The sequence below is a fragment of the Drosophila obscura genome, unplaced genomic scaffold (genome assembly GCF_018151105.1).
Source record: "Drosophila obscura isolate BZ-5 IFL unplaced genomic scaffold, ASM1815110v1 contig_150, whole genome shotgun sequence".
Classification (NCBI taxonomy): Eukaryota; Metazoa; Arthropoda; class Insecta; order Diptera; family Drosophilidae; genus Drosophila; species Drosophila obscura.
Genome location: NW_024542736.1, coordinates 10,963,552 through 10,982,252, shown reverse-complemented (window position 1 = coordinate 10,982,252; position 18,701 = coordinate 10,963,552). Strand labels below are relative to the sequence as shown.

General features: G+C 47.0%; 1 protein-coding gene across 10 annotated transcripts in view; it reads left to right on the top strand.

The window, feature by feature from the left end:
- Positions 1 to 18,701, top strand: part of LOC111077196 — a 105,396-nt gene that overhangs the window by 19,006 nt on the left and 67,689 nt on the right. For 6 of the 10 annotated variants that reach the window (XM_041596420.1, XM_041596419.1, XM_041596418.1 and 3 more), the window contains exon 1: positions 14,617 to 14,766. Coding sequence is in view for 1 of the 10 variants with exons in the window: in XM_041596417.1 (XP_041452351.1) it covers positions 479 to 521 (43 nt within the window). In the remaining 9 variants the exon portion in view is untranslated. Of the gene's footprint in view, positions 1 to 420; positions 522 to 14,616; positions 14,767 to 14,813; positions 15,050 to 18,701 lie in introns of those variants that run through there. The other 4 variants (XM_041596417.1, XM_041596414.1, XM_041596413.1 and 1 more) reach the window with 4 other exon arrangements.

Here is an 18,701-nt window from a genome sequence, read left to right as displayed (position 1 = left end):
TTAAATCAGTATCATAATTGTATTTATGCTACAGTAGTTTGACAAATGAATTTTAAGTGTTTCCTGCTGACTTTGCCAAATCAAAATGTGCATAATTTGTATTTTGCTATTTGCATTTACATTTAAATTTACATTTGTCAAGATGGAGCGAGGCACTTGTCCGCCGTAATACGAATAGTGGCAGCTAACTGGTCTATAATTGTGCTGTTTACATTTCGTATTTATTATTTGATTTCGGGCCCATACTCATTTCAGCCTTTTGACCGCCGGAAATGGTAAATTGTAAATATAGTTTTCGTGTCAGAGTTTACATTATTTTCCTTTGGCAATTATAAAGCTGTTCGCTTCAATTTCAATAATTAATTGAACAAATTTCCCTCGCTCTCTCTCACTCTCTCTGTTTCGTTCTTTCTGTTGCAGTTAAACAGTCGACATCCTCTTGTATCTGGATTTCATTTGTGCTCCAACCGATGACAACATGCTGAAACCGTTGGCCGTGATTATTGGCATTTTTTATTTAGGTGAGTCGCTTTTCCCCCACGATTTTCCTATCCCGATCAACCGGACTGTGTGTATTATTAATTACACTCGTTGAATTGAATCTGGACATGCGAAATATGCGAGCGGACGAGGGTTAATTAATCACATTTGCTGGTAAACGATTTGTGTTCAAAATGTTTTTGCTCATTAAGTCGAGATTCAATTTGGTTCTGTTCGGGTCGATTCGATTCGATCCGATCCGATCCGATTTGATTACCGTTTGCATACCTTTGCAAATGCATATTTAATGGTATTTAATTCTTTGATGCTCACGAATCTAATGAACTTATTCACTTGCTATTTGACAACGAACGGAAATTAAATTATAAAAGTAGTTTCGAAAGCGTTCTGTAACAGTTTTCAGTTGACATAAAACTGTATGTACGAGCTGTTTTATTTGGACTGCTTGCTTGAACAGTGATTGAAAACTGTAGCAAGCAGTTGAGAAAGCTGCTAAGCTTTAAATCTGGTTTGTGGAGAAATGAAAGCTCTCAACTTTGAAAAAGCTTCAAAATGAACTTTTAGTACAATAAAGTTGTAATTTTAGTACATTTTTCTTAGTAATTTTCGTACTTATTAGCACATGTAAACTTTATAAATTTTAACATAGATCTAAAAAATAGTATGCTTAGTGGAGAAATGAACCCATAAAATGTACGAAAATTCTGTAAATTACGTGTGGAGCAGTCTTAAGTTGTACCAGTCGCCATCTTTTGGCTACAGTTGGAATGATGGGAAATATTTAATTTCCCATTTGCTACCTTAAGGTTTGAAAACCTTTTACACCATAACTTTAATCAAACTTCAATCGCCAGACGCTTCTCCACCGTCCCTTGCCATTAGAGAGCCACAAAAGGCAAGGCAGAAAACCAACACATAACAGCGAACTATAATTATGTTTATCTTAATTATATTGCGTGACGTAAGTTTCTTATTAACCGGCAACAAAGTCAGCAACAATTTACTATGTTTATGGGTGGCGGGGTCGTAGCTAACCCCTAAGGAATTATTATTACATGCAGGTGGCTCGGCCACCAGTCCACCCACACCGCCTGTAGTCGCGTGAGCAATCACAGCACGACTCGTCCAAATGACCAGAAAGCCAGAAAGTGCTCGAGTGGTCACCACCAAGTGGCGCCTTTGTTTGCCTCCTCCCCGGGCTCCTCCTCCCCTTCCTCAGCTTTATTTGCATATAAAACGTATGATGAACAATGTGAGAGAGCGGAGAAGGTGGAGCAGCACGCGTCTCTAATGCGCCATGAGGCAGCCACAACAATTGCTGCCTTCCACAGCCTTTTGTTCTTGATTTCTTGCGCCTTGCAGCGCCGAAAAGTATGCTAAGAAATTAAGCACATTGGTCATTTTCATTTGCGTGCCGTGGGGCTGTTTTGGTCGCTGCTGGTCGCCCACCCGGCTGGCGTATGCGCAATGCAAAATAAAAGCTTGAAGTTTCTGGCCAAAGGCGGACGACACACGCAAAAAATAAAAATGCACGTCATTACCTTGATTTGTTGCTGCGCTCCGCTCCACGTCACTCCACTCCCGAGGCGGGTCGGGGCTGGGCGGGATTTGTGCCACCAGTCCCACCCATTCTTTTAGTGGATTACATAAGCCATGCAAAATTTCCAAGTGGAAGTCAAGTGCTTAGTTGGCAATCAACTTTAGCTGGCCGGACTCATTTATGCTAATCAAAAGTTGCGCGAAAATCAATTTCTCTTTTAGGGCCGCTCGTCGATAGTTCGTTTAAGTGTCCTGGGCGCATTCAATGCTGCCGATAAATCAAAATAATTAAGTCGCTTTAAATTGACTGAGTCGAAGTTGAGGCCATAAAGTGACTGGCATTAACCAAACTCCCAAGTGGGGCTAATAAGCTTGAGACAGCGCTAATTTTACCCTCATTAAACAAACTGACATGCCGGGACCAGGACAGGCCAGGACAGCCCAGACCAGACCAGGCCTTGCCAGAACAGACGCCTGCTGGCGGCCCCAGCTTGGGGGCAGAATTCAGTCGAGGGACGTAGCTCGGTTCCGGTCCTGGGCCCGTCAGGACGATGCCTGCTAACGTTTTAGAGAGCTCAATAAACTCAAAGGACTGCCCGACTCAACTGAGTTTGTCTCAGCGCGGGCCCTGGCCCTGGCCCTAACCCTATCCCCCCCACGACTGACGGCAAGCGTCGCCATTTTGGCAGTCATTAACGGCAAACTGCTTCATCATTTAATAACCCAAAAGTGAGCTGGTTAAATGCCGAGCGATGCCTGCTCCGTACCCCAAAATACTCCCTCTACATGCACACAGATCCCACCAACATGTACGCACACAGACAACACCATGGTAGGCAAGGGAAAAACAAGCAACCCACAAAAAAGAAGAACAGAAAAGAAAAGAAACCGGAATGGCACAGAACATGCCACACTTATTTTTATAGATTTCATTTTAACACCGAAAAAGGCAAACGCATGGAAACTTAACCGATGGCAGCAGGCCCTACTCCTGCTCCCCTGCTCTGCCGCCCCGGATTGTACTCCTTCTGACTTTTGGCTGGCTTTCCCTTGGCAGACACGACTACATAAAATTGGCAAGGCGTCAAAACAGGCAAGAAAAAAAGGGTTCATTATGGCAATTTGCTTAAACTCGTGAGCCCTCCTTTTGGTTAGGGATGTTCGGGTCTATAGGAACTTCTACTTTGTGGCTTTTTTTTTTGTTAGCCGTGTATCTGTTCTGGGCCCTTAAAGTCTACAGTGCGTTGGGGGGACTGACGCGGTACTGATCTCACTCCCCGTTCGCAGCACTTGGCGTGTCGGGATATTTCATAAAATATAATGAAAAGCAAGATTTTCTTTCCTTTAAAACGTATTTAATTGTTAATTCCTTTTAACTTTTGTTCCCTAGACGCGGCAAAGTTCACTGCACTCCTTTGCCCTGGAGTAGTTCTTCGTGGAGTAGTTTTTCCAATATCCTGGGAGTGTGTGGACACAGTGTCGCTTTGTTTGGACTTTTCATCGGGGCTGACTGGCCATAGCCGGCTGGATGTCATGCCAGAAGTATTTTTTATTGCCGCTGACTTGGACTTATAACAGGAGTCCAGTGCTTGCTTTGCAAAATTTTTAATTGAACTTCGATGGCTGGCGACCAGCCACAGGCGGCACGCAACTGTCGGCCAAGTCTAGGCCTCAATTGGCAGCTGTAAAGTATTCGAGAAACCACTTAAAAGCCACATGAGAAACGCAAACAGGCCACGCAAAAACAGGCCGAGCGAGCACCCACAACAGCAAGCAGCACCCAGCCAGGTCTAGCCCAGTCCAGTCGTCCAGTCGACCAGTCGGCCAGTCGTAGTCGTCGTTTTGGGAGTTGTCGTCGCTGTGGCCGGAAGTGGCCGTCGCTGTGGCCGAAGTGCCACAGAAAGAGCAGGCGGAGTGGCGTGTTGAGTTTTCATTTTTCGTGCGTGCGCCTCGGGGACACTCGGACTCTGACCAATGCTTAATTATATTTGCGTGTGCATGACCAATTCCTGGCTGTGTCGAGCGAAATCCTTGAGGTCTACCTCTCGGTTTAAAGCCATTTAAAAGGATGTTAGGAGGAGCCTTACCATCAACGGGTGACAAGTGACATGTGTAGGCGTTGCTTTCGATCTCTGCACTCGCCGTGTCCTTGGCTCCTCCATTGTTGACTTTATTGTCAGCAATATGATTTGTCACTTCACGGGACACCCCAGGCAGGCAATGGGAGGAGTAGGAGGGCGGGGCTGGGCAAATGGCCTGACAGATGAGTGTCTGCAAGCGGGAGTCAACCTACCAGCGTACATGGCATGTCGGCTTTTGTGGTTTCACCTCATGGCCGGTGCCTTGATCGATTACCAAACACGATGGGCTTCTCTCCCACAGCCGCCCCCCCACAAAGAGGCAGCCGCACCACAGTGGGCGGCCTTAATGGGTAATAAGTAGATTGCGTGATTGTTCCCAGAGCTCGTCACATTTTGCAGTGATTGCTCACTTTTCGACACTTTCGACCGTTTGCAAGCAGGGAGGAGAGCAGGAGCAGAACCAAAGAGGATCAACTCTTGGACCTGAAGTGGGCGTCCATTAATCAATTCGGACAAGAGATGTGGCCCATTGTAGCGGGCGACTTTGGATCTGGATGGGCGTGTTTTGTTTTGTTTTGGGTTGTTTTGTTTTGTTTCGTTTCGTTTCGGCGAACAGTCGTTTGCATTTTCTATTATTATGAAGACATTTCGTGTCGATGGCAGCGCACAAACGCAGTGGCGTATGTTTAATTTTTTTGTTTAGTTCTGTTTTAGTTTTTCCCTCTGTGTTTGCCAAGTAATTAGTGGCATAACGCGAAAGTTTTAGACGGGGGGTTAAATCGCTATGGAAATGCCTTGGCATTTGATTGGATTGGGGGGCGCCTCCTCTGCCAGACTAGCAAAAGTGCCGCTTAATTTGTATTCAAATTAAGGTCAAAGGGCACACACATTCCATTTGCGTCTTGGAAAAGAGAATTTATTCCTTCAATGGAATTTAATCAGTGGTACACAACTGGTAAAATTTACACATTTATAGCTGCCATGACTCTGGCATGGCGAGTATCCCTTTGAATGCGAGTATCCCTTGGATTCGATCTAAATTGTTTTATGCGTTCCTCTGCCTGTGCTGAGAATGTCACGGGGGCTGGCATTGCCCCAGTCGAATATGTTAGGCAGATAAAACCCGATTTGGTGCCCTTTTTTATTTCCATTATGGGCGTATTGGGTTTTTTTTTAAATTTATCTTCGGGGCCAAACATTCTTTGGTGGTAATTATTTCCCGCTTGAATTTACAATTGCTTTGCCATAAATTTAAGATCCGTTTGATGCCGAGTGGGTGGGGGTGTGGGTGGGTGTGGGGCATGGGTATTTTGGCCAACTTGTTTTGCATGAAAAAGTGTCAACAGCAAGCGGCGGGTCCTGCCGCAGGCTGTGACACCAAACCTGACAACACTAATGAACGAGCAATGGGCGCACTCGGCTTGCCTCCACCACCCAGCCTATAGAGCTCTCCCTTGACTTTGCCCAAGCAACTTTATGGCATTTGTTCTATGCAGTTTTCACCTTCCTTAGCTTGGAATATTTTTCGTGTTATTTTGCCCCCAACTTTGACATAATTCAGGGCAGGGCAGGACTAGGACAGGACAGGGTCATGGCAGGGGCAGGGCTGCCAGGCTGGCCAAAAAATATGAAAGTTTGTGGGTGTCGCTGCAATATTCTCGCTTCTCGCTTCTCGCTCCTCGTCCCGCATTTTTCTGTGTTGCCAGCAAAAGTTGATAACGAGCAGGTGTTAAAATGTGACCAAGTGCTGGCTGGCTTTTGGCACGCCTACTCCCCGTGGTCCCCCCGCCCGCCGCCCTGACCGTGCCCATGCACCTGCCCATGCCACAGCCCAGCTGGGCTGCCTTGGTGATTACAAGTTGTTGACACTTTTGCAGTTTGTGGCAACAACTCAACTCTGCTCGGCTCGCCTCACATCGGCTCAAAGGCGAGAGGCAAAAGTTGGTAGTTGGTTGTGGCCATGGCCAACATGCCGCATGCCGCATGCCGCCACAGGATTCGTCCTGCTGCGCCTTTGGGGAGCTGCCAGCCAGCTTCGTCCTTCGATAGCGTTGCCAGACTGCGTGATGTGAATCAGGGTTCACGTGTGGGTGTTTGTTTTTCCTATTCAAGTATGCATATTGCGTGAGTGTGTGGCGGCCCTCTTTGAGGGTCTGTCCGGTCTCCTATTTCCCTGCCATGCCACATTCAACTTTACGACGAGGCGTTGACTTTTTAATGAACACGGTAATTTGCCGAAAGGTGAAGACACCCCCCCACCCCATCCCACCCACTCACCCCGCCTGCCTGCCTGCCACGGAAAAAGGCGTGGCTTGGCATTTTTGATCAGCCTCGAAATATCATTTCACATATCGTTAAAATTCGTTTAGGCGCAGCATACAAATTGCTACATTTCCGCCAAACTTCAAGGCGCTGCTTCAGGCCCAGCTACAGCTACAGCTCCAGCTCCTGCTCTTGCTCCTGCTCCTTCAGACTTCCCCTACTTCGAGTACATACTTTCAAAAATTTCCTGCGTGCGTCTGCGGTGGGCCTCGTGTAAATTGAATGAAATTGAAAAATTTAACGCAACAGCAATTCCATTACGTTTTCCAGGCTCATTTTCACCGCGTTTCGGCCCTATCCCTCCCTGCCCCTTGGCACGAAATTTATTCATTACATGCAATTTTTTGCGCCGTCTTCACTTTCGTTTATCTGGGTCTGCTCAACGTTTTCAGGCACGAAGCCGAGCAGTGGAGAGCAGAGCCAGAGCAGAGCCAGAGCAGAGCACAGCGCATTAGGCTTGGCAATCAGAAATCATGTGTGAAATGGGAAAAAATGTGCGAAATAAAATGAAAATCGCGTTGTGAACAGGAAAAACACTGAGAATACACCAGCAAAGTGTTCGGATCCACTCTCGCACTCGCACTCTCAGTCGCAGTCCCAGGAGCCTTCAGGCATTTGTCTTTATATACGTGTGTGTTTTCAATTACAATGGCAATTGTTGTGGTTACAGCCATGGCCTAAAGGGAAGCTTCTAACTGAAATGGAAATAAAAGAAAAAAACAACGAATCAATGTGAATAAATAAACGTTTTACAAATAGAAATGCACAAATAGATTGCCATCTGTGTCATCAGGGCTCCACAGATTATCGTATTAGAGATGGCGAGATGGGAGCTGCATATTGTATTTATGCAATCTGCATTTTATAAATATTTTTACAAGCAATCAACAATGACAGCATAGCCAGGGCCATCAGAGCCATCAGAGCCCTCTGGCAAACACGTTGAGCATACCAAATGCCTTGCTTGTCTTCGCATTTCCCCATCGCCCTCCGTTTCCGCATTTCCACATTTCTCCCCGTTCGCCGTGTGTTATGTTAATGTTTAATATAAATGCCCGATGACTGCTATTGGTCCTTCGATGGAGGAGCAGGAGCAGGAGCAGGATCCCTGCCCTGCCCTGCCCTGTCTGTGCTGATGTGCCTGCCGCATAAGCAAATAGATATTGCAGCCCAGCCAGATGACTTGACCAAATCCCATCATTTCAATGTTTGGTTCTGTAAGCAGCTTTCCAGGAGCTATATTTAAATTGGCAGATCGGAGACAGAGAAATGGAAATCCTTAATGCTACGCATGTATAGGCATGGCAGAGCTGAGACATTAAATTTGATGCAAGAATTTAAATTTTTCCGCTCATGTGTGTGCAATTTTTGTTAGTTGATGTCGCCTACAAACTTGCATACTAAATAAGCCGCTGGCTGCCACTATCCGCATCTCCATCTGCTGCTCCTCTCTCTTTCTATTCCGTGCCACAGCGCTACCTTCTACGGCTCCTGCATCTCCTGCTCACTGGCCTCATGCATTTTACATTTGCAGTCGTCAGCCGCTACTCATTTGTTTTCTTTTGGGGGCCCAAAGGCAGGGCACAAGAAGACACCCGCAAACCCATACACACCCATGCACACAGACACAACCACATATGCACATGAAATTACATAGACCACACACCAAAGCACTCACACAAACACAGACGCAGATACACCCACAGACACAGCCACAGCCACACGCACACATTCATTGTTGCAATTGCACGGGAAATAGACTTTTTGAATGCGAATGCGTTGCACATGTCAGATGGAAGGCGCTTAGAAAAGAGAAGAAAAAAGTCAAGAAAAAAAATGAAGGAAAGAAAAGTAGCAGCAGAAAGGAACTAAGAAAGAATGAATGAAGACAAAATCCCGCAGCAATACGGGCAGGTTTTTATTATACACTTTGCTGAGGGTATTATAATTCAGGCTTAAGGTTTGCCATGACCTCTCTCCTTGCCCAATTTAATGCTACCAATTCATATGAAACTACGAGTATTGCTGGACAGCATTTATGATTTTATAATTCAAGCAAAAAGCTATAGCTTTATATAGCTTTATTCATGGATCTGTAGGGGTATTTAAAGCCTCGGCCTAAACATCTATTCTTACTATATTTTTCTCTCACTTTTCTTTTACTTTGCAAGACGTTTTTTTTGTTGTTGTTGTACCCTCGCTCCTTGATGGTGGCTACGGGGGGAAGGGAAAGCAAGGGACAACGACTGCTTGCTATTCCACATGCAACCGCTGTATTTGTTGTTGCAATGTTTGTGGGCCCATCTTCATGTTTCCTCATGTTGTCAGCGTGGCAGCATCTGCCCCACTTCTGCTTCGGCTGCTGTTGCTGCTGCACTGGTCCTACTGCTGTTGTTCACTAAATCCGTGCTACTTAAATTGTCCCTAAAATCCTCGTGGCAATTCTTTCGCCATGAAGCACATGCAGCTTTTGTGCGCTGTATGAGAATTTAATGACATTCTTAAGTTGTCATCAGTGGATGGAAGCTGGCAGGCCAGGAGCCAGGAGCCACGAGCAGTCCAGGAGTAGTCGTGTCGAGTCGCGTCGAGTCGAGTCGACTGGGACGGCGATTGGGCCAACTATCTTGGCAGGCTGACTGCCTCTTGCTCTGACTTGGTGGCATCTTATCCTGTCTGCGTCGCGGTTCCCTTTTGCCATTGCCATTCCATACCATTGTTGTTGTGGCATAAGGGGGCGTGGGGGGAGGGGGAATATCAAATTGAGTAAGACCAACAAAATGAGTTGAATCATTAGCGTAGAGAGCCAGGGATACAGGGAGAGGCAGTGGCAGTGGCATCCACTGCCTTATTCATCCTTCCACCCACATTCACATCCACACTCACACATATTGCGCAATCGCCGTCGTTGCATGCACCCCCCGGGGCAGCAGAAGTAGAAGCTGCAGCATGCACTTTGCCTTTTTCGAGGATGAAGCCATATCAGCATTAGCGTCTGATGTCGCCTGTCTGCCCGGGGGCCTGCTGCATCTTTTTGGGGACATTTCTTTTCTTAAAAGACATTCAGCATGCCTGGGCCCTGCTACGTTTCAGGTCAGGTCAGATATGAAGCATGTGATTGTGTGTGCAACTCCTTCGTGGGCTGGGCCTGTGCTAGCAGCGAATTTAATTTTCAATCTGTGACCAAAATATTGCGCCTTTCATTTCACGCTGTCTGCCAGTCAAACTATATATGTATATAGTATATTCGCGGATTGTGTACTACTATATACTATCCATACCCAAAGCCATACCCTCTCCACACCCATAGCCAGTTATTTTTGCGCTGCATGAGCAAATCTTTAGTATTTGTACAAGCGACAGCCGCAGACTGGAAAAAGCCGCCGCATTTGAATATGCAATTTGCAATTTGACTTGGCTCTGGCACTGATGGGAGAGTGGGTCCTAAAAGGAGGCCAAAAACCGCGCAGTTCTGTTGCCTGTCGACAGCTACCAGTGGCGGAGGCAAAGGCAGATGCAGTGCCAGAGCGGGAGGAGCAGTAAGAGCAGTAGGAGAACCCTCTGCCATCGAGCTAATCTGCGAGCTTAAGAAACCCCAGACTGTAGCAGAGTGGAGCAAGTAGCTCCAGTAACAGTGCCACATAAAAGCTGCACGCCGCGACATTTTATCACAGGGCTGGGCGCGTTTTTTGCGCGGTCCTCCGTCCTGTCGTCCTGGCTGACATTTCAGCGCAAGATTTATGCACTTGGGCTGCAGCTGAAGACAGCTGTCGTTTGCCCTGCTGTCTTTTTTCCCCTCTGTCTCTCCTCTGTGTGTGGCGCCTAATAGCTTTTTATTCTCGTGCATGAAATATGCCTCCGAAAATGTGGAATAAAACAGAGCAGAGCTGAGCTGAGCAGAGCAGAGCAGAGTTCAGCTCGGAAGGAATATGGAAAGTGTCAATCCGAGGTTTTTGTTCCCCATTTGGGTTATCTTTTTGTGGCCTGTTCCGCGTTGCGGGTGCATAACCCGCATTCAAGTTCATCAATTGTCAGCCACAAGCAAATGGGCCGAGCCTGGGGTTGAGGGTACAACAAACTAGAGCCAAGTTTCCCTGACACACCAATGACAAGTACCTAGACACAGTACATTTACATACATACATACATACACACACACAATTAGGTACTGATAAATTGCTTTTATATGCTGTTTCACTCATAAGCAAAACGCGGCAGCAAAATGAAACAATAAGCCACGTCCGTCAAGTCGGCTCTTGAGGTGGCTAAAGTCGAGTCGAGTTATGAGCGGAAGTTAAGACACAGCACCCAACAGCACACGGATACCCGATGATACACCCACACAGTCACAGACAGCACTTCGTCACACTTGCCAAGACAATGCGACCAGACACACAGACAGACAGACAGACAGACAGACAGCCAGACAGGCGGACACCTTCCTAACAACGCGTCAGAATGTGACTGCCTGGATGGGTGGGTGGGCTGTCGGTTCTGCACTGGCCTGCAAGTGAAGCCATTTGCTGGTGGGCAACGTTTTGGAATTCATTCGCTCTGTCAAGTAATCTACCCCAAGAGCGGTTCATTTCCATATGGGGTTGTCCCTTTGAATACCACTCACTCGCACACTTTATGGGCGCCACTACAACGCGTATTTCCTGCAGAGAGCTGCACCTTTTGGCTAATTGAAAACGCCTGTTAGCACTTGAATGGAGTCTGAGAAAAGGTTGCACAAAAACTCTTTCTCTCTCAATGAGCAGTTCATTTTTGGCCCGGGTTCAATCGGTTATTTAAATTCGCCCAGAACTAATTTTTTGTCACCTTCCGTCCGCCATGTTCAGGTCTAGCTTTCCAGCTTTCGGAGCCAACTAACTGGCAATCTATTATATGTATCCTTTGACCGTAACCAAAGCTTATACCCGTGTGTGTGCATAGTTTTCAAAGGAGCATTTGCCAATGTTACGTTTCGGCCTGGCTGCCTTGTGTTGGCCTTTATTGAAAATGGCTCAATTTGATGGGATCCTTACTGCCACCTACCTATCCCCACCTCTAAGGGATGGCTAATGTACACAATTTTCTTTCAGGGAACGCTGCCCTCTGCTTTGGGTCTAGGCATTAACATTTTGTCAATGGGATTTTGATGCATTGGCTGGGTTGGCGACGGCAGGAAAAAGGTTATACCCAGTAAAAGGTGACAATGATTTGGAGGTCTATACGGATGGGGAAAACTTTAACTTTCACTTCACTCCACTCAAGTTTTACAGAGTGACAGGACTGCAATTGTCCTGAGTGACATGGATAAGGATTGTTGGCGCTGCTTCCGTGTTGCTTCTTCTCGCTCCTGCTGCGGCTCTCAAGTGCCTGGCTAGCTCGGGCTGCTAGTATTTTCTTTTACTAATTATGCAGAGACTGCGGGGCAACAAACCAAGCTGATGTTGACACATAGCCAGAGTTAGGTGTGCCAGAGTGGAGATGGAGACGGAGACGGAGACACGGGCCAAAGAGCCGCTGAAGTAGCTTGCAACTGTCACACAAGTTGAGATTTCTCTTGTTGTCCCCCTCCCCACACAACATTCTCATCTGTGTCTCTATGAATGTACATGTGTATGTATGTATGTATGTGTATGTTTTGTGCGTTTTGTGATATTTTCTAATTTTCACAAAATAAGCAATTCTCACGTCTTTGTCCTTGTGGCCTGACTCGCGTGGATGTGGCAGAGCTCTGTGGCTCTGTGTGTCTGTGGCGTTGGCCTGTGGTGTGTATCTTTTTTTTTTTTGCTGTGAATTCAATTCCAGCTCGTGTCTTGCTGTTGTTTAGCCAACGGGCGGCAGGTGGCAGCCACAGCTACAGCCACAGCAAACGCTTTGTACTTCAAAAGCAAGTCAATTTGCAACTGTAAGTGTGTGTGTCTCCGCCAAGCCAGATCCTGCTTCTACAGCACACCTCAGAAGCCTTCACACAACTGTGTGTCTCCGCTCCTCCTCTCCGCTTTTCTGTTCAGTATTGTTTCTTTTCCACATTGTTTTCGTTTTATTACGCGGTATTCGTGGGGTATATTGAGTCGCAGAAACGTATGTAGCTGTCAAAATTGGCGTTGCCTCAATATCTGGCATACAGAAGATACAGCAGAATTATGTTCCATATCCTGTACATATGTCTGTACTATTTAATATTGATGTTTTATATAAATGAATCAATATTGTCAAACAATTTTCGACTGATTGTGGAATTTTTATATTTTATGAAACCAATCTGAGCAGCGGGTATCTCTAGGTCGGAATGGCCATATGTAGTGCTCATATATATATATTTTTTTTTTTTTTAGAAAAATTTGTTTTATTTCCCTGCTTGCAATTGCGATTGAAGTTTAGTTATTTCACTGACTGTGGGAGCACTTGTCTTTGATGTTGGCCTCGCAACACGGAAGCCTTCGCTGGGCATTTCCCGCCAGGCACTTTTTACCTTGCCCCCACCCAACCGCCAACCCCTCAACCACACAAATAATAATACTACTTACTATATATGTATATTCCATTTGCTTTATTTCACTTGCAGGTAAGTCGCGGGCTCGCTTCCACTCGCATTCGCATACGCAGTGAGTATAAATTAGCAATGGCAATGTAATTATATTTTCATTAGATTAAAATATCATAAGTGCCATAAAAATTAAGTTATGCCGGGGCGAGTACAATGGAAATGAAATAATCAGCTTAACTTGGCTGCGGGCAAACATAAAAGTCGGACTTCGTAATGGAGGCAGCCTCGACTGGGCGACTGGGCGACTAGGTGACTGGGCGACTGGGTTGCCATGCCACTGGCTTTGGCCCCATTGTTTTAGAGGGGGCAGCGCTTTGATTTCGAGCGATAATTACAACGTGCCCTCCATAGAAATACTCCGGTGGCTTTCGTGCAGCTATGCAGCAAAGGGAAGCCGGCACGCTGGGCCATCCAATTCGCTGGAGCGTTCAGTCCTGCCAGCCTTTACGGATTTATGGCGTCGGCGACATGTTGACATGCTGCGCCAGAGGCCGTGTCGATTGTGGGGGCCAATTTCTTGAGGCACGGCCAATCCTCTTGGTGTTTCTTTTCGTGCTCATTGTTTTATGGGTTGCGCTGGCCAAAAAAAAGCAAACATTCCGCGGGGGAGAGACTGCACGGCATAGACTGCGAGACACTCGACCACCTTTTTGTTGATGTTGTTGTTGTGTTGCCAATTACCGCAAGCTTCGTGGGGCAGTGTCGCCGCTTCGGGCTCTCGCTGCGTATACGTAATTTTTATTGGACACTTCCACGCGTCGTCATCCATCGTATGTCTTCGTCGTTGTCGTCCCCATCCTCGTCGGTGTCCATTGCCTTCGTCTCGCCACCGTTTGTGTGTCAAATCGTGAGCTTTTGCTCGTACGCAGCAGGCGGAGCAGTCAACAAAAAGTCCTAGGCCAACACACGGTAGAGCTTTGGCTCGGCGAATGAGCTACCAAAACAAAAACCGATAATTGCATGGCCACCTGAAACGCCGCACTCTTTTATACTCACTCTCTCTCTCCATCCATCTGCACTATCTGTCTCTCTCTCTCTCTCTCTTGTGTGTGTCTCTCTGCCGCTCATACTCCGCCAGCTGGTGGCTCTGCAATCTCTCCACTCCGGCCACCTGTCTCTGTGTCTCCGTGTCTCAATGGATGTGTGTGTGGTTGAGTGCTGCTGCATTTGCTTGTTCCACTTGACACACATTCAAAGACATCATCTCAATTGAGTTTCCCATAATGTAATTACCGCAATTAATGCTCATTTTGCCGGATCGCAAAAATTCCAAAAAGTTGGTCAAATTGAAATTTAATTAAAGGGCTGGTTGGGAGGTGGGAAATCGAATAAATCGAAGTGGCATTAATCGTCCGATTAAACACAAAGCATTTAAAGGACAAGACATTGCATGGGGCCCACTTGCGGCGTACAGTTTGAGAGTCACACTCTACAACAAATTGGCGCCAAATGTCTCTACAGAAAGGCAGCGCTCTCGTATGCTCTCGGTTAGTCAGTCCCACTCTCTGGCACACGACTGGGGGACAGCCGATTGGCAGCCGAGGTACGCTTACAGCCGAATGGCAGTTCGTGAGTGGCAGGACACGAAGTCCTTGCCATGCTTTGGCGTGCACAAGGCGAAACAGTTTGCGACTGAGACTCGTGATGAACGGACGCGTGGCCAATGGCAGACAGGCAGCGCGAAAAACAAGCCTGAGATCCATTCAAATCGCATTCAGTCGCTCGATGGCGAGTGCTCGATAAGAATTACGAGTGTAGTCGCCGGGCTCCATCATCGCAATCGCTTGTGTGAGTGCAGTTGGCAAATGCGAGTCCGAGTCCCAGACCGAGACCCCTGCCAGGCCAGGGTCTGACATGTGTGCGTGCCGTGCCGTGCCAGCGATCCTCAAGCATCGAACTTGGCCAAGTGAAATCAAAGCCTGGCTTTGGCTTGCCTGCCGGCTGTGCCGAACGAGTACATACGAGTATATCCGTAAATCATAAAGTGTCAGCAAACCAGAAAGTCACTCGAGTGTGCGTTTTTTTGCGTATAATCGGAGCCAGAACGTAACGGAAATCATCAGGCGAATGAGTACCCCACAGATTTGGCATATAATTTAATTTGGCAAATGTGTTGGAAAATTGTATGGGCATACGTAAAGCGAATGGCAAGTGGGGAAGTGAGGAAGTGGAAAGCAAGTGAACAACTCGTACAGAATCAGTGGAGCAGCTGACTCCTGCTCATGCTCCTGCTCCAGGACCTGCTTCTGCTTCTGGTCCTGCTCCAGTGATTGTTGCGGGAGAGCGAGCTCCTCTACTCCTCTACTCTTCCACGGCTTACTGCTTATGCTGGTAATGGGTTAATGCGGCTGAGCACTCGCTTCCCGCTCCGCTCCGTAACCCTCTCAAAAAATACATATATTTCATGTTATTTACCTAGGTGCGCCACTTTCGTTAATTGTATGCAAAAAAGTTGCCAACATTCTCTAGCTGCGAGTGTGGTATGCGTGTGTGTGTGGTGTGTGGTGTGTGTGTTTGTTTTTGGCTCAGGTTTTTCGCTGTTGTGGCCTTATGTTACAACAACTTTTGGGTGGCTGGTTCAATTACAGCCCAGCTCCATGGCCCCCACTATCCAACATCGCCTGCCACACTATTTCCGCTCTAAAATTTGAGCCAAGTTTGCCAGTTGCCGTTGCCGTCGCCGTTGCCGTTGCCAGCTGTGCTCGCTCGTCGTAACCTCGTGCCGTGCTCTTGGAACAGGACCTGCTCCTAGTTGCTGCGCCTCAGTGGCGTTCACTTAGTAAATAAATTGGCAATCGCATTTAATGTGGGTTTATGTGCGTCGCTACCTTGACTGCCCCTGCCCCTGCCTCTGCATGTGCCGCTGCCTGAGCGCACCAACTATTTGGTAGTTATTTTTTTTTTTTGGGTTTTGTTTTTGTTGCCTCTTTTAGTGCGGCTCGACTCGTTTTTCTTGGCTCGTGCTCATGTGCAAATCGTAAATTCACGTTAATGCCGAAATTTCACGTGATAATGACGTGATTACCTGACACACCAACAGAGAGAGGGAGAGAGAGGCCCAGACCCATACCCACACCCGGGGGCACACTGGGAGGCAGATCCATGCACATGTCCTTGTCGTTGCCTTTCCTTCTCAATTTTCCAGCTAAAATGTTTTGCTTGCTGGCAGCAGTACTTGGACTTGGGCATAAACTACTCGTACACCTAAATAGAGAACATCCATCGCAGCCCAAACCCAGATCTCACCGAAGCCAGAACCCAGAACTCAGAAGGGGGAAGGGCAACCAGCCAACCGCTCAACTGAAAAATGAGTGCCCCTAAAATAGTTGCAATGCATTCAACTGAATTTGCGGGCCTCGTTTGGGAACTGGTCTCGGCGGGGCGGGGGCTGAATTCCTGGTTTAGGCGTAAAATTGCTGGCGTACTTTTCAAGTGCTGTTCAATGAGTTGGAGTTGGAATTGCTGCTGCAATTGTTCGCATGCCCAGGCAGTGTGTGCATTCATTCCGCAGTTAAATCGGATTTTAAAGAGTTTTTAGTCTGGGTCCACAGCAAGATAGATAAATACATGGGGCGGGGGGTGGAAGAAGGAAGGTCTCGGGCCTGTCGCAAACTTTTTTCGCAATCGCGTAATTTGGACTTATTCTTTGCTTTTTATTTGCAACTTTTTAATTACTTTTGAGCAGCGATTTGAACTTTGCGCCTGCCTGTCGCTCGTTTACACTCTAATTACGCGGCCCATTCAGGCTGCTGCTGTTGTGTTATCCTTTTTCCAGCTGCTTATCAGTAGTGCCGGGGAAGGATCCTTTAAATGCAGCCATGACCAAAGTTGGGGCCGCTTTAAACGTTCGCTGGCATTTCCGTTTCCGCTTTACCAGTGCTAAGCCAGTTCGTTAGTTTACCTTGACATTTTATACAGTTTTTCTGGCTTGCAGCTTTTGTGTGCTCTTTGTTTGGCTTGTTACCTGCCCCAGCTGGCACCAACAGCAGCGCAGCTGGTTGAACCGCTTCCCCTGCCCGACACACCACATGTAAAACAATTTGAACAATATTTGTTTTTCTTCCACACTCCACCTACAGTCCGGACCTCTAGCTAAAGCTACAGCTATAGCTCCAGCTCAGCGATCCACTCCTTTTGTTCCTCCCTTCACTTTACACTCGTCGCTGTCCGCATACAAATCATGAATCATTTTTGCTGCACCCACTCTCCGCACTCCGCACTCCCCACCCCCCTCCACTCACCACTCCTACTTCTAAGTGTTGTTTAATGCAGCTTTTCAACTCATTCGCTTTGACATACTCTGCTAGTGTGAGTGCGAGTGTTCCTTTCTAGCTTCTACTTTCTACTTTCTGCACTCTACTTTCTACTTTTTGCAAGTAGCATCAGATTTGCTTATGCAAATGTGTCGCCCTGCCATGGATTTACCATTTGCCCTATTCATTCTTCTCCGTACTCCTCCTCGAGGTGGACTACATTTTGTCCACTCCACTCCATTCCATTCCCAGCTCGGATTTGAACAAAATGTTTACAGTTCCTATTTGAGGCGTACCGCACTGACGTCAATGGCTTGTCCATCTCTGGGGCAGTTTAAATAATTGCCACCGCAATAAATTATTAAATCAACAACAATTACTCAATGGCCAGTGAAAAGAATCAATCAATGCATTGTGGCCATGCGGCCATGGGGGGGCAGATGGAAGTGAAATTGAGTGGAGTGGAGTGGAGTAAGGTGAAGGGAGCTGAATAAGCTGATAAAATGAACCACCGCCACCACCCGGAAAAGGTGTATTATAACGAGTTTCATGACAGCAATTATGTGAGGTCGGGCCGACGCCCACCCACGCCCCAGGACCCGGAATATGGCGCACACGGCACACACATAGATTTATTAATACTTACGTACATAACGTATACGCAGTGTGGCCAGCCAGCGTAGGCTAATATGGCTTTCGAGGGCTTTGTAATCGATATTACAATGGCATTGTGTTAGAGGCACTCGATAGGGCTGGCTGGCATTTTCCATGTTTTTTTATCGCTCCCATACATCGCTCACAATGGAGCAGTGGGGCATACATAAAGTTGAACGGGACTGAGCCCCGTGTTTGCCATGGCCCCGGGGGAGATGACAATGCATGTTTAATGTACTTGCCTGTAATTTGTAATTAATATTACATGAGCTGCATGCCGCCAGCAGCTGCCTCATGGCTGAGATTTTCCCCCATATGCCTATAGCAATATGGCAATATCCCTTCGTGCCATGCAATCCGCTTTTCTACCATTATTCCCTTACATTTGCATTGGATTCGATTCGATTTGATTTCGTGTATCATGTCGGCAGTTTGCCTTATGCCATATGTCTGACAGCAAGATCACCACCAGCTGCTGTTGTTCTTACACTTTCTGTCATTTTTTTGATTTATGTGTGATTAGTGTTGGCCCTCCATCTCCATTCTCCCATCCTTGCTCCCATCCGGCCGTACTCCCATCCTGTCTCAACTGTCTCAGTGCCTCAGTGTCTCTCTGTAACCCTCTGAGATACGAAACATGGCAAGTCAGATTTTCCATTTGTCTGATTCTCTTGTCAGTTGTCATTTTCTATGAATACATTACGATACTCGAACTCGTATCCGAGCTCCAGGCAGCACTTTCAACAGTTTTTCAGTTGACTTTTTGTCAGTGGTTGGGACACGCAGCAGTGCAGCCTTTCCCCCTTTTTTTGAATT